Here is a 17476-nt window from a genome sequence, read left to right on the forward strand (position 1 = left end):
CATTACCCTATAACCGCACGAGCCTGTTGAAGTGGATCATCCCCGTTAAAAATTCATTTAGTTACGAAATTTAGGGAAGAGCGGTTTGGATCAATTTGGAAGACTGGAGAATCAGGGGCCACGGATTTTCAACGGGCAGGAAACGAGCATGAGGCCGGAGGATCCGCAAACGAGGTCGTTGGGCAGTCATTAACACCAGGCAGCAGCTGTGACAACGGTTAATCGCGTTGCTCGTCTGTTTGCGCGAGATAGAAAGTTGAAATCGTCGCAAGACTGTACCGCACAGCTCCGAATCTGATTCACGGTAATCGGTGGAAGCTGGAACTTTCAACCAGTCACCTGGAGCTCTAGCTTAGTGAAGAACAGAAAGACCCCAATAACGATCTCCGGCGGTTCGTCGGATCCAAGGGCTACTCGGGCGCATTCGATCGATCTGGATTTCGCGGTCTGCTCGTCGAGAGGTCGAACCGGCGCGATTCGTTTGACCTCGCCGAGTGTCTTTGCTCGACGATCGATCGATCGGCAGGGACGCGAGCGTAGGTGTAAACGCGCTGGAGGGTGGGGTAATTTGGATACATTTGACGACCGCTACGTCGATTCCGCAGTGCTGGCTGCAACGGGAAGATGGAGATCAGGCGGACGGTTTTGATGATCGCGTTCCTCTGCGCTGCGACACCGCTGGCCTATTGCCAGGACGGTGGGATTTGGTCTAGGACGAGGCAAAGCGATGATAACGACAGGGTTTGGGATACATACGAAGTCGATTACGTGGACAGAAATATCAGGAACGGTATCCTTGGACACGAACGCTATGGAAGGGACTTGAATAGGTCGGACGACATGTTCCGTGAGCGGAACGTTTCCTACAGAAGCAACAGGGCGATCGATGTACCCAGGTACGAACTACTTTTGTATCGCATTCTATAAATTATGGAAAAATTATTATGGCAATGTATGTTATTGCGTAGGTTACGAAAAGGCGAACAGTAAATACGGAAACAATTTGCTTCGTATAATTCTTTGCGCAGGAGAAAATCGTGACGAAATATTGTACTTGCAGATACATTTATCTATCCACGGCAAAAAGTTACAATAATGTTAAATAATGACACAAAGTAAAGTAGTAATTTTAAGGAGTCTCCTACAAGAGATATATATTTTTTTTATAATTCTAATTCTAGACTATATTATTTCCAATTAATCATTTCGCACATTCTTGCTGTGGAAAACGATAGCTTCATTAGCTCCGTGACGCGGAAAAGAACAAAGAGGGAACCGGATTACTAGAACTTGGACCTGGTTCAACAAACTCGGCTGCTCTATCTTCCACCCTAATTCAATCTGCTCTGTCACCAGGATATCCTCAAGTGTCCCCGAGTAATTCCGCTTCTAACTGATCGCAGGTCGACGGAGGCCAACGCAAAATTGGCACAGCAACCAGGTCAGCTGTCGAACTTACCGAAACCGAGCACGAAACCGACGGATGCGACCCGGGACAACAAGGGTCGGCGGTACAAAAACGTCACGATCGGTGACGGTATCTGTCAGAACATCGACATACGGAATACCGCCGCCGCTTTCGCGATTATGAAGGACTGCCGTGTGATAGAAGGCTTTCTACAGATCGTGCTGATCGAGAACAATTCCGAGAAGGACTTTCAGTCGATCACTTTCCCCAAACTTCGAGAAATCACTGGCTACCTGCTCCTCTACCGTGTGAATGGATTGAAGACCCTTAGCAACCTGTTTCCGAACCTCGAAGTGATCCGAGGGAATATACTACTCACCGACTATTCGTTTATGGTGTACGAGATGCAGAATTTGCAAGAGGCAAGTATCCACCTAGAGATTGACGCGCGATTCGAGTTCATCGTTTTTATTATCCATTGGTAAGAAAAGGTGAACGCGTGGCGATCGAATAAAACTCCTGCTTGACGAGCAAATATTGCCCGACCGCGTCGAGAGGGTGGCTTGTTGGCTTGTGAAAACGAAACCGTGCTAACGAATCACATGTTGCTTCTGAAAATAAATCAATATTCACTCACCACCGGCAAATATTTGCCTACGGAGGTATCAGTTTTTCCGCGATATTTTACTCGTTGCCAGAGGTGAACACAAATTGTTCAACGTTACCGTGCGATGGGTTGAAACCTTTTGCAGAACGGTTTCAGAACCAGGATATTCTTTTCCTGATAAATGTTTATACGTACGCATACGTATATAATTTATAAAAATTATAAGAAAAGTTATATTACACGTGTGTTTCAATTGCAAACTATACAGTTATAGTTTATTTTTCCCTGTAACTTTTTCGTTATAGAAAATGGAAAATAGGAAGTTTGATACGTTTACTGACTATTAAAGAATCGATGATACCAATAAGCTAGGCAATCCAAGTATTGAATCATTTCCCACGTTCGCAGTAAAGAGGTTTCGCTCCAATGTATTGTCTGAATAGAGGCTGTCGACCCGCTGGGTCAATTGACGTTAATTAGTCAATCGAATTAACCAGCCGTTTGACCTCTGACAGGCAGTTAACTCTATCGAGGGTGAATCAACGCCGTGCACGGCGAATTCTGTTTTTCAGATTGGCTTAAAGAAGCTCACGGAGATATCTAGAGGTAGCGTGCGGATCGAAAAGAATCCAGCGTTGTGTTACACCAACACCCTTAATTGGGATCTGATCGTTTCCGCAGGGGAGAACGTCATCAAGGACAATGGGGAGGAAGCCTCTTGTCCTGGTATTATATATTTTTAAATCCTCTCTCTGGTTTCTTCCTTTTATATGATTTGATTAAAAATAGAAGAAAATTTGTTCGACCCTCTTCTCGTGCATGCGATTAATATCGATGGTGCATGGATCTCTGATTTTATGTGCTTGATGTGCTTTTGCTTTTGGGGGGCAGTAAATAATTTTGATTCGTAATTGAAGGGGAGAGGAATTGCAATCTATAAGATGTGGTTGAATACTTGGTGGAATGGTTAAATATAGCCTGGAATAAGTAAACGACAGAATAAAGTGTTTGATTGTTAATAAAAAATATGTGGTTTCCAATTTTTTTCATTTAATGAACGATGCAATTAAATTAATCAAATCTTCCAGTTTCACTTGCTCACTGAGATATCAATTTCCAATTTCATCCCTTACCCTTCAATTGTTTTCTTTTTTTGCCAGATTTTATAATTATAGAATTTTGTACCTTTTGTTATTTTTAATAGCTAACAATTCTGTTATCTGAGTGATTTCTTTTTGTCACCGTTTCATTTACCATGTACATACGTAGGATTTCATTGACGAATTAAAGATACCGAAAATTGTTACCTAATTTCCCGAGCAAGTTTATCCTTCGTTAAAATATAAAATGTCATCGCTTTGCACTAATTGGCTGTTGCCCTTTTTGCATCTCTGTTGCAGGCGAAGAACGGCTCGGTATAATATTAAATCCGATCTACATACATATAGCATAGTAGATTCAACAGAATGAGAGTAGGGAGAGAGCATAGAAATCGAGAGGAGTGCATAGTGCTAGAATTTGAACAGTATAGTAGATATGTGTGCGTAAAGAACAAAAAAAAAACCGATACGGAAAGAGCCGTAATGCTAACGCGTAGAATGTGAATGAGTTTTTCATATATAATGGGTATGATGAAGTTTTTTCTAGTGGATTTTAACCGTAAGTTCAAACATTTTCACATACACAATTTGGCTTTGATTAAAGTAATAGAAGCAATAATTTGAAAAAAAAAAGAAAACAAGATTGCTAGTTAAAAAGTTCTGCGAGAAATTGAACTTTTCAACGATACGTAGTACTTTTTCGGAAAGTATAATGTTGGTAATAACGTTGCAAAAAATTCAGGACACAAGTTAAAATATTAAACAAAAAATTAGAAAATGTATAATTCGCTTTCTTGAAGAACAAATTGGTGTAACTTCCTGAACTTCGGTATGATTTATGTATTTAATTGTGTATTATAAATAATCCCTTTTGTCATGAAATAATTCCGTTCGAATTAGTTGTGGAAACGAAAGTCTGTTCTAGCCACGTATCAAGTACGTTTTAAAACTCCCGTTGCTGCACAGATACTCGATTCTCCCAACATTGTGCTTGCATGTCAAACACATATTAGTTGAAGCGCACGCAGAATTACCATCTAGCCGATGCTTTAAATTAACTGTTGCCTTCTCGCAGGATGTTCTCACTGTCCCGACGGTTATTGTTGGACTTCGCAGTATTGTCAGAGAATGGAGAAGCCAAAGTGTCACCCTCAGTGCCTGGGCGAGTGTTATGGATCCACGGAAAGCCAGTGCTACGTCTGCAAGCACTATCGACACGAAGGAAAGTGCGTGGAAACCTGCCCCAGTCATCTGTGAGTGATCCCGTTGCACTTTTATCTTTATCTCCAAATTAATTTTGCGCTCTTACAACATTACGATATTATCGCAGCACTACTAAAAAATGTGCATCTATGACTACGCCCTGACCATTCTCAGGAAATTTCAAAATGTACGCTTTTAACGAGCACCTTGAAATTTTGAATACCTCCATAAAAAAGGAAAGCGTAGAAATGAGACGTTTCGCTTTGTTGTAAGATCGGTTAAAAGAAAGTTGAGGTGGAGGGACGTTGGGCGGTGGTCTTGAGCCGTCGCCTGATTTGACATAAGCTATAGCGTGCGCGTAAACGCGACACGATCTCCTCCACAGATACTCCTACCTCTCGAGACGCTGCATCACGAAAGACGAGTGCGTACGAATGAATCGTCTGAGGAGAATGGTCTACATCATGGATGATGGACAAGCCTGGAGACCATTCAGTGGGTCCTGCGTGACTCATTGCCCCGACGGTTACGAGGATGCGCTCGATGAGAACAATGTGCGTACAAAAACTCTCTTTTTATCCCCTCGACCCGATTAATTAGCCGCGCACCCGTGTCGTGTAATTAAATCCGTGGTTAACAAGAAAGGGAAAGGGTCAGGCGACCACATCTGGCGTTTACTTCATATTTAATTCAAGGATTAGCAGAGGGAGATCATTAATCATGTTCAAATGCGCGCGAGTGCTAAAATGCTGTGTCGCCAATTACAAAGCGACGAGATCTCCGTTTCATTCGAGGAGATTCGGAGTAGTGGTAATTGGCGACTATGAGTCGGGCAAACATGGTAGAAATACCAACTGGTCGCTGTGTAATAACGTTCTCGTGGCTAGTTTCAGTTGTAATTTATGTGATACCATTGAGTCTTTCCGTTTGGTCGAGATTTTATGACTCAATCGTGCTTCTCCAATTATCGAGGCGTAGAAATAGAGGAAGAATTCAATTAGCCTGAATTTAGAGACACACTTATAAATCATTGGAAAGCGTACGAGTAGAAAGGTCCAACATAGGCGGTTGTTGGTATGACAAACGTCTGCCAACTTTTACAATAATTTCGCAAAAATACTTCCGCTATACTAAATAATCTCTGATCATAGATTCCCTATGAACGAATACATTTTTTTCCCATTTCGTTGCAAACCGAGGCGACCTGTCTTCCTAACAATAGCTCCTAATTACAATTACAGATGACTACGTGTCGTATCTGCGCGGGCAGCTGCCGGAAGGTCAACCACGGCGCTCTGATCCGTCACATATCCGACGCGCAGAGCTACCGTGGCATAACAGTGGTGAAAGGCGCGTTGGAATTTCAAATCCGTAACGGAAATCCGAATATAATGAACGAACTGAGCGAAGCGTTCGGTCAAATCGAGGAGATTACGGAATACGTAAAGATCACCCACTCATTCCCGATCACCTCTCTGGGCTTCTTCAAGAAGCTGAAGGTGATCAAAGGCGAGAAATTGGATATCAATAATGCCAGCCTTTCGGTCCTGGACAACCCAAATTTGTCCAGCCTGTTCCCACCAGAGCAGAAGATTAGGATCGAGAACGGCCGACTGTTCTTCCACTACAATCCGAAACTATGCATGTCAAAGATCGTGCAGCTGAGCAAGATGGTGAACATCTCGAACTACAACGACATGGAGGTGCAGCCTGAGTCAAATGGCGAAAAAGTGGCCTGTGACATAGTAAACATAAATATCACGGTGAAGAATCTGGGCCCTGATTACGCTGATCTTGTTTGGGACAGCTACAAACCGTCGGAGGGGCAGCAGCTACTTAGTTACCTATTAAACTATATAGAGACGGAGAACAAGAATATCACGTACGAGATGAACGCCTGCGGGGGCAACAACACTTGGCAGATACTCGATGTGGACATCCCGAAATGGAAGAGCACGGTGTCGAAGCATATCAGTGACTTGAAGCCGTACACCATGTACGCGGTCTACGTGAAAACGTTCAACGCAAGAAACTCGAACTTCATCGGGAACACGGTAGGTCAGTCGAGGATCATTTTCTTCCGAACGAAGAGCGCTATTCCGTCGCCGCCTGTGAATGTGGCGTCGAAGGCCCTGAACGACATGGAGATTCTCGTCACTTGGGAGCCACCGTTATTCCCTAACGGGCCCATAGGATACTACATGCTCTCCAGCACCATGATTTACGAGGACGAGAATTTAATTTCTTCCAGGGATTATTGTAACGACACCCTGGTTGACGAGCTCGAAACCGAAGAGGTGGTACCGCAAGTGACGGTCAAGACACCGGTGTCAAGTCAAACTTCCTGCTGCACGAAGAACGTTATCGAGATTGTTACCCCGAAGAAGTTTGAGATATTTTGCCACGAGAACAATACCATTAGCTGTATATCGCCTGGCTGGAAGGATTATTGCGTCTACAATAATTATAACGCCGTGAACGATCAATTCTATGAGTTGACGAATAATCTGTCCACTCCTCTATCGAAAGAAAGGGGCAGAAAGGAAGGATCGAAATCCATAGGGAATGTTATCAACGAGTATGCCTTCACGTACAACGTGAGTGGCCAGAATAATTCGTTTGTGATTAAGAACATGCGATATTATACGAGGTACATCGTCAGTGTAGCTGCGTGTAGCGTGAAAATTAACCAGTCTAACATGTGCTCGTCGATACAGTACACGAACACTAGAACGAAGAAGAGGGAACGCGCGGACGATGTGAAGAACGTTAAGGTCCAGGTGACGAACAATACCATCGTGGAGGTGTTCTGGGACTTGGTAAAGAACCCCAACGCCTTAACGGTATCCTACACCATCGAGTATACCAATCTGGACGTGAAGGACGCGAAAAAGAGCACCGAGTGCTTACCACGAATCGGACCAGGGAACATGATGAACAGTTACTTCATCAAGAATCTAAGTCCCGGGAAGTACAGCCTGCGAATGAGGTCTACGTCGTTGGCTGGCGATGGAAATTTCTCTGAGGTGGTATACTTCTCCATAGGTGTATCGAACACCGCTCCATTCACCCTCATAGTCCTGCTGACCCTTGGTGTTCTGTCCATGATGTTGGTCATCCTGTTCATCCTTTTAAGGAACCACCAAAGGAGAAAGAAGCAAGAGAGACTGATCGCCAGCGTGAACCCCGACTACATCGAGACCAAATACATGATCGACGACTGGGAGGTGCCAAGGGAGAGCGTGGAGATACTGGACGAGCTTGGCTTGGGCAACTTTGGCATGGTGTATCGGGGGATTTACGATAAAACGACGCCAGTAGCCATTAAGACCATTTCACAGACGGCTAGTCAGAGGGAAAAGAACGAATTCCTGAACGAGGCTTCGGTGATGAAGAACTTCTCCACGTTTCATATTATTAAGCTCATCGGTGTGGTGTCCATCGAGAATCCTCCATTTGTGATCATGGAACTGATGGACAATGGCGACTTGAAGACTTATTTACGACGAATTCGCGACACTCATCTTGTGCCGAACGCTTGCAGGATCATGAGAATGGCGGCTGAAATAGCCGATGGGATGGCCTATTTGGAGTCAAAGAAATACGTTCACAGAGATTTGGCTGCGCGGAATTGCATGGTGTCCAGGGATCTCGTATGCAAGATCGGGGACTTTGGAATGGCTAGGGATGTCTATGAGACCGACTACTATAAGATCGGTAGAAAAGGACTGCTTCCAATTAGATGGATGGCACCAGAGAATCTTTCTGATGGCGTGTTCACGTCTGACTCGGATGTATGGTCCTTTGGCGTGGTTCTTTACGAGATTTTAACGCTCGCCGAAATTCCTTACCAAGGTTTCTCGAACGAGGAAGTCCTCAGACACGTACTGCACAAGGGAACCCTGAATATCCCGCGCAGTTGCCCCGAAAACATCCAGAAGATCATGGAGAAGTGCTTCAAGTGGCGGCCAAGCGACCGTCCCACGTTCATGGAGATCGTTTCCGAGCTAGAACCGTTCCTCGGCCAAGATTTCTACGAGAAGTCGTTCTACCACTCGATAGAAGGGGTAGAGAGTCGGAACTCAGGTATGAAGAAGCCCTACCATCATGCCGCGCCTATCAGGTTCCATTGGGGGAATGAAACTGCGAGATGGGTAAAGGAATTCGAAGATAACGTAACGCTGTTAGACCAAACAAAGGCTGGTACCAGTCGAGGGCGTATCTTCAAGAACGGCTTGCAGCATTTCGGTCACATAACCATCATGGAGGATGTACCTCTTGACCATCGATATGAGCTCTAGAGAAGTTTCATTATGACGTACGTATGTATTACTCCGAGATAAATCTTCGGTAAGTCACAAACTCGTTCGGATACGATGTACAAAGAATACTCAGGGCAATGAATCGCGAACGAGGGTCCAACAAGCTCGATGGACGGAAAAATATAAATATTGGCTATCGGAAGAAAGTATAAGGGTTAATTCAAAAAGTCTAACGAAACGAGAGATGAAGCGCTAGAAAAGCAATTTTATTATTCTAAATTTTCGTTTCATATTGGTTCGTAGAATCATCCCTTAAGTTTTCTTCCTGTGATAAAATACCCTGCACGGGCAAAAGTTTTTAATATTTCTCTTTACACTTCTTGTCAATTTGATTCTTTTACGGTTGGATGCAGAGAACACAATTTGTCTGCCGATACTCATTGATTTTTCGATTTAGGATCTTTATGGCGGGGAACGACTAAGAAGATCCTCACGGTTTTTCGAGCGTACATTCTCCTTTACTCGATCCACTCGGAAACGATATTAGCTTAACCAAAAGCATCTGCGGAGATTGTTAAATCAGACACGTAAATGTTTATTCCTAAAAGGCATAACCAAAAGCTCTTAGTGCCTCCGCCATGCAAGTCTGTGAACTTGTTCATTCCTTGAAGGGATTATATTTTGTCGTTTCGCACGGATATTATTCGAATTTCGTTTTTTCCTTCTCTCTCTCTCTCTCTCTCTCTCTCTCTCTCTCTCTCTCTCTATATATATATATATATATATATATATATATATATATATATATATATATATCTATATATCTCTCTCTCTCTCCCTCTCTCTCTCTCTCTCTCTCTCTCTCTCTCTCTCTCTTTAGGTGTAGAATAGTAGTTTAAGGACACCCGTTTTCGTTAACTTGTAGCTTCATATCACGCAAAGAACTGATTAATTTATACATGCTAGACGAGCAGTCGCGTTAGGGTTCGTAAGACAAGTACAATGAATTCTTCGTTAGTTGATATTCGTTCAATTCTCGAGAAATCGATTAAGTACGTGGACCAGTCTCGTGTCGTTCCAAGTGCTTTCAAATTCGTTGCTCGTCCGCAACGTGAGGAAGTATCCATTCAGTGCTTTCGCTAACTTTGATGAAAGGAACGTTATTCATTAACGTTCCTTCAGGGCGTTTCTCTATACGCAACAACGGTTTCTGTCATTCGATACCACAAAGAAAATCGCAAAGAACCAAAAAGTAAATTTCACAAAAATTAAACCTCGAATTCCCAGTAAATTTAAAAACCGAACCTAAAAATCCCTCTGTTTTCTATACCAAAACTTTCCTGAATAATTCACCTGGTCACTTTCTTCTCTTGCTTCCGAATTTCTTTCAATTCATCCCCCTCGAGCAACCTTCAGCTTATCTTGTAATTACGATGCACTCTATCGAAGAGATTGATCGAAGGAGAGAAGCAGCTGCATCGCTGCCGCATTTCGTCCAGAAATCGATCCTAGAGTGTGTGTTCACGTAGGACAGTCTACCGGAAGCAGACAAAAAGGGGTCGGCAGTGGCGGGGGGGGGGGGGGGGGGGCGGGTTGAAAATATAACGGGACGGGGAAGGGTGACTTAAACGATTGTCGAGCGTTCGAGAATCCACTATGGTTAACCACATACACGTATGTACAGACGTATGGTGGGGCTGGGAATAATAATGGCGCATGTCAGACGTGCAACACGTTTCATGGCATTCGTATTATTGAACTATTGTCTAAACAAAAACAAGCTAACCTTTTCCTTTTAATACTTTTTTTTATTTTTATGTTAGATCAATTTATGTTTTTCTTTTTTGTTGTGCATTAAATTGCGTTTATAATTTTTTAATATCCTGCGTTTAATAACGTGAAACAATAGTGTATCTGAATTTTAAACGATTCATTGGTTCACATCGTTATAATTCTCAGCCACCATATATATACACTCACGAGCAAGTAAATCGACTCAACCTCCAGATGCGCACATAAGGTCAATTTTTTAAAAAATAGTGCAATTAATGGATGAAAAACGTTAATTCTTAATTATTAGATATTTAGCTTTAAGTTGATACCAATATTATAAAAATTGGTCCACTATATTTTAAATTATGCGATCTGAATTCTAATAAACAAAAAAGGCTAAAATATTCTTTGCTTGGAAACGATATTTTTTAATAAAATCAAAAATTTGAATTTAATATTGAAAATTTATTTTATTTACTACATTTTCATACTTGGTGTTACCAGAAAAATATGCGTTTTTGATCATGGTTAATTACGGGTCGCCGGTGCCGGGAAGGTAACACCAAGTATTGAAATATAATAAATTAAATAAATTTTCAATATTAAACGTAATTTTTTGGTTTTAATTTCATAAAAACATCGTTTCCAAAAGAATATTTTAGTTTTTTTTATCATGCGAAAATAGTGGACCAATTTTTATGATGTTGATATCAATTTAAAGCTAAATGCCTAATAACTAAAAGCTAATATATTTTTTGTCCATTAGCTGCACCATTTTTAAACAAATTTACCTTATGTGCATATCTAGCGGTTGAGTCGATTTACTTCTCATGAGTGTACTCACGCACGCACGCACGCGCGGATGCACACACACAGACACACCAGAGTTCCTTATTATACCGACGTATGGTGTCTGAGGGAAGTGCGTGGCTACGTGGCCTTAAACGTTATACATACTGTTTTACTCGCGACGAAGATGATCCCCATCCGGTGAATGAAGCACACGTAACACGCATCTTCATTCTACCCGTACAAGTCGTATAAGTAAAAATAACAGAAAAAATAAACACCTTGCAATAAGCATGCCAATCTTGCAATAAGTACTAATTAATGATTTATACACAGTACGATAAGTAAGCGTTGTAAGGCGTGCATAACTACTTAGGTGAAACGGAGGGAATCTAAGAGACAAAGAGAGAATATATCTTATTGTAATGATAGATCTGTATGCGCGCGCGCGCACGCACGCACGCACGCACACATTCGTATAAGCATTTTTCGGCGGCCGTATATTTATTTTTCCATCGATCCTGCACAAACGCACGCGTACACTAGAGGATTACGAAGGGCCAAATGAGAAAGGTATTTATGTATTATAGCGTACACATATATGCACACAGGTATACAGGCACTGTGGCGCAGGTACAGACGGAAGTCAAGGGAGGTTCTTATTGACCGCCAAGGGAGAGAGTCCTCCGACTGGATTCTTTCCTCTTATCGAACGATAACAGCATCCTTTCGCAACTTCCTGCTCTTTCGCGAACGATACAACTGAATTGAATCGTCGTCAAGTATGCTAATTCAAGTTTGCTTTCTTGGAACAAACTCACGGTTATGCACCGAGTGTTCTCTTTTTTTTTTTGTCGAGTCGCAACGGTCGAGTGACAGAAAGACTGTTTCGAATGAAAGGTGGAGGATTTTAAGGTAGTTATGGGCTACGATAGCTGATGGATGTTATTACCGTGAAGGCGAAAGGGATTGAAATTTTCGAAGCTTGTTTCATGTTTTTTCTCGCAGTATCGAGCCGTGACAAATTTTATGTATTACTGTCGTCGTGTTTTTGTTGTGGAACATATCGCAGCCCCATATTTTCTTATTTCGATGTAAGATTTATTTTTATCGACTTTAAATTTCCGATAAAAACAAGGTATATATAATACTTTTTGTATTCAGTATTAATATAAAATAGTCTGATCAGTATAGGTGTACAAAAGCCTTAAATGATCACGGTTCAAGTGCACACGAGAAAGTATAGTAGTATTTAAAGCAAAAATTAATTTTCAGTCTCCGAGGTACTTTCGTTCGTAAAAAATAATATATGTTATACGTTATCTCCTTTAAAATTGTCCACTTTTTATTACAGAAGCACATATTAAGAAATTATCGGGAATTTATCGAAAAATTTTCATCGACGTGTAAAATTAAAACACCCTGTACATATACCATACGTTAAACTCTTTTTGTTACCTAAATCGATTTTAAATAGAAGTATGAATTAGTGCATATAATATAGGGACTTATACTTCAATAATAAAGTTAGTTCTGTGTTGCTTTTGACTGAGCTGGTGAGGAGACAAGGATGAAAAGTACATCTTGACTTGAATGACGATGCAGCCGAGATCCCTACAGATATCACTTGTTTGTTTAACTTTTTAATTTAATCATTCAGTCTTGTTGTAGAACTGATTTAAGTTGTGTAAATCGATATCTGTTCTTTCCTGGGGCGTAGCAGTTTTCGAATGGTGAAACAATTAAACTCTACAACATTTTTCTAAATGATTCCTTTAAAAAAAAAGAAAAAAAATTCCTCTGTTTAATTCAATTTTTCTATATCAGTGAATAGATACACGGAATTCCCAGTGTGGATGTATAATATTTCAGAGCGAGTAATATCATCAGTTGTGCGCTGCACCTCTCCTAATTTACACGAATCCAGATTTTTATTCTGTTTGTATTAGGTCTTCTCAATTTAAAATGAAATACGCACTCTCTCTCTCTCTCTCTCTCTCTCTCTATATATATATATATATATATATATATATATATATATATATATATATATATATGCATTGAAAAATTTCAACGAAAATTACTTAACTTTAATGTATGTTAAAAACTGACTATACATATATATATATATATATATATATATATATATATATATATATATATATATATATATATATATATACATATATATATGCAAATTAACTCGCATTGACCTATCCTCTATATTTAATACATGTACATGTAAGTATTTAATTTATTACATTTCGTATCCTTTATTTAATTCCCAACTCCCATCTTAATACTATTAATTAATTATTCGTCTACGTCAGCCAATATTTTGTGCATTTTGTTATGATGTAGAGTTGGTCGTAAAAATATTCGAATATTAATATGATTTTTACTTCTATAGTCGCATAAATGTACAAGAAGTAACAAAAAAGTATTACAGGGTATTGAAATACAACGATGTTGTATATTAAATGCAAAATAATGTTATGAAATATACTAATTCGTTATATGTACATCGTTATAGAATTATTAGAAAAAACGAAGAAGAACAAAATACGTTATTGTAAAAAGTAATGGAATATATTATAAATTCAAGTAGTCAAAATCGAAGCAACAATCCTTTATAAAAGTATAGTGATCCCTGTGAAATTAAATCGATCACAAGGTTCATAAAAGACAACAATAAACACTAAAGAAGAATTAAAAAGTTGTCTAATACGACAATGACAATTATCGACCATTTGTAATAAAATTTACATTATTCATTGCAATATATTCATGGAAATTCAATAACTTGATGAAAAAGAATTATTAATCTAGTTTTACATCTAATTTATGAAGGGGTGTCTGATCATTATTTCTAGCATTGAAATACATTTTCTAATATTTTGACTATAACACATCCACATACTATAAAGCAATATATATAGTGTCATACATTTCTATTGGATAATTTATTTAAAATACATAGCTTAGAAATAAGAATTAAATTAGTGTGAAAATATTTTCTAGACCAACTGTAGAAAGGTTTAAATAGACAGTAATAAAATACACAATGGGCAATCGTCTCGCATCTCATTAGCAGAAGATTATTCCGTCATTTCATCAATCTTAATTTACATTAACGTTCCTTTTTAGTAATAACTTGAAAACTGTCACCTGATTTCGTAGAAAATTTTCGATACATTAGCTACTATTTGTCGTACATCGACGATAATAATTTAAAGAAACTAGATGATAACGATCCCAGTAATCGAATTTCCGACACCTGTGCCACACACCACCTAGCGTTTCGTTCTTCGAGTTTTCAAACCCGATAAGGGAGAAATAGTGTAACGGGGATGACTGCTTTACGAAAGAAAGTATCTAGTAAGTTAGTTTTATTACAAACGACGGCACAATCGACAGTCAGAGGTGATTAATAAGATAAAACTCTAACAGAAGAGTAGTAACTAATAATTGCACGAGGGTGATAGTCATTATTCTGGTTCAGCTACGGAAGATTCTAAAAGCATAGAAATCTACGGCTTAACATTAATGTGAGCACTTATGCGGGCAGAGGTATTTCTTTGGCGAAGAAAAACTGAATAATCTATAAAGAACAAGCAATCATAAATACAAAGCATCCGTGAGAATTTTGTTATACCCTCGATGGGAGAGCAATGAGGTTTGCTCTAACGTTTCTCAACTATATCGTCTTCGTCTTTTCGTACTAAGTGCTTGAAGTATTCTTATCGTATCGCTAGAATTTACTAAAATTGGCTAGTTTAGTGCAAACTGTCTTCTTTGGTATTATATATGATCGATTTTTTTAGTGAAAACATCTATCGAACATGTTATATGCATTTAAAAGTATTCGCTTTTATTTGTGCAATTATTTGTTAGTTTTTTTTCAAAAATAGTTCCGTACGAAAGAATTCTTAAAACCAAGTCCTGAGATTTTCACCATCGCAAACCTTGTACATACAATACATTACTGTCTAATAAATAGTGATAATAATGTTAACGTAACGATAGCTACCCAGATAGAGCGATATTTAAGAGATGCTGGCTCGACATTGCGCAAAATTTCGATAGTTATGCGGATAATAGACCAATAACGATTACAAGTATTCAAATACGCGGTATTCTACGTACAGGGTGTCCAAAAATATGTGACCATGTGTTAAGTGAAACTTCGATAAATTGCATTTCGGAAACGCGAAATCGAATAATTCCTTTCGAAATTTCGGTTGGTACTTATATTTTCTTTCTTTAATTATTAAAAGAAAAAACAAATACTTGTTAGTTTGCGAAATAATACAACTCGTACCAGTGATTTATTTATTTATTTACTGTAATATATTTTGTAGTTTCTGACAAGAATAATTAGTGCTTTAAATTTTGTTTAAATTGGAGAACTTTGTGAGGTTGCAAAGATTGTACAGTCAAAATTTTCTTTATTTTCTGTTTCATTCGTCTTTGCAATTTGTTTTCGTTTTGTGAAATACAATTTTTTTTCAGGGAAAACGTGATCCAGGAATAAAAGTAAATTATATGAGTGTCTGTTAAAAATCTTAATGAATATGGATTAAAATTAAATGGTTCGTTTTTAGTTTCTGTAGAACCTATTCGGTTAGTATACATTTTATTTGGATATCATTTATAACAGTTACATGAATGTTAATAAATTGCTACAAATTTATTTCAGATACCGTATGACTTGAAGTCATAAATTATTAAATATTTTATTTAGATTAAATTTAGTTAATCTAACTTAATCGCTATTTGTAGACTTATTTTTATCTTTCTGTTCTATCGTATATATGTTGAATGCATCAATCATTTTTTTATAAAAATTAAATGTGAACGTATTCCGTCTTCATATTGTTAAACTACAAATATATAAGTAAATATTTGTGAAAATTAATTTCCATGGTTCTAAGTCACCAAAGTAATTGAAAATCTTTAAAATCCATGATTCCTCGATCACGTATAGTTTCGTAGAGGGCACATTTGAGGAAAACCAAATTTTCAGTGTATCTTTATTTTGATTACCTTTTTATAATTACTTAACCGTAATTAACATTTTTCTGCTCATTAGTATCGTTTAACTAAAAGCAACTGAAAGTTTGACAAAATTAAATTTTCTCGGTGTACAGAAGAAGAAAATGAGAAACTCGAGTGGCATAGTCCTATATTTTATACAGACGTTGTTACCTTAACAATATATGATATATCGATGTATGATATATCAATAATTAGAAGGTATCTATTGAATAATCCATAGCGTATATTTAACGAGTTCCGACAGGTTTTCTTATTTGTTTTTTTTTTTAGGGTCGTGTGTACGATCAAAGTACTCGCGGTATCCGTCTCTTTTCTTTCCTTTTCCTTTAAGAACGAATTATTATTTTCGTCCGCTGGCCAACCGAATTAATTAATCGAGTAGAGTGTAACTTCTTCGCTTTTAGTCCGACTATCAGTAATAATTCTAAAGAAGAAAACAGTAAAAGGAGTTTTTGAAACATTTTGGTTGAAAGTATGCAGCGAAGTGCGCGTAAAAATGTTCAGAAGAAGTTTTAAAATTGTTCTGTCGATTCGATCGGACGATTTTAACGCGTTTTCATTTTAACATCAGATACTGTTTTGTCACGAATACTCATTTGGGATTTCGATTAAATCACGCGTATTAAAATCGACCGCGAGAATCGCTCAGCAAATACTTTTATTTCCAATATAGATAAATGTTTTTAATTTAAAAGCCAATAGAAGAAAAATAAAATTAGTTCTAATTTCTTTCTTTCTCTCTTTCTTATAAATTTAATCTAAGAAGAAGAGGAAGTTATATGTACAAAATTGTTGAGCAATATTTGAGTAATCCTCGTAAACGATACAAATTTCCTTTCTACGCTCGATAATAAATAGAACAATTAAATATGATTATTTACTATATATTATTCACCCTAATGGGTGAATTGTAGGCTCCTTAATATTTTCCGTTGGTTTTTCAATATGTTTCAAGATTCTATAACCAAATCGAGCTATTATCCATCGGAATTGTTGAAGATGTAACGTAATGCAAAAGATATCACCAAACTGTGTTGCAATTGTTGACAACGTAAACGAGAGAAACGTAAACTATGTAGAACGATGGATAAAAAGACTTGAAACTCTAAGGGTGATCGAAGGTGAATGAAGAACGCGAGAACGGAAAAAAACCAAAATCCAGACCTTTTCCTAAGAAACGTTATTCCTAATCAAAAAATCCTGCCATACCGTGTCTTCCAAGACAGAGACTATCGTATAGCGAATTAGTTTAATATTTATGTATGTACGGTCTTAC

At 38.5% G+C, this 17476-nt stretch overlaps 1 protein-coding gene across 1 annotated transcript; it reads left to right on the top strand.

Moving 5' to 3' along the window:
- Positions 1-32: 32 nt before the first annotated feature.
- LOC143423144 (insulin-like receptor) lies at positions 33-8763 on the top strand. The gene is made up of 6 exons (XM_076894245.1): positions 33-896; positions 1404-1830; positions 2588-2741; positions 4191-4368; positions 4704-4872; positions 5560-8763. Exons 1-6 carry the CDS (start codon positions 625-627, stop codon positions 8617-8619), a joined length of 4260 nt encoding a protein of 1419 aa, XP_076750360.1. The 5' UTR covers positions 33-624; the 3' UTR covers positions 8620-8763.
- The last annotated feature ends 8713 nt before the right edge of the window (positions 8764-17476 follow it).

The sequence above is a fragment of the Xylocopa sonorina genome, chromosome 1 (genome assembly GCF_050948175.1).
Source record: "Xylocopa sonorina isolate GNS202 chromosome 1, iyXylSono1_principal, whole genome shotgun sequence".
Classification (NCBI taxonomy): Eukaryota; Metazoa; Arthropoda; class Insecta; order Hymenoptera; family Apidae; genus Xylocopa; species Xylocopa sonorina.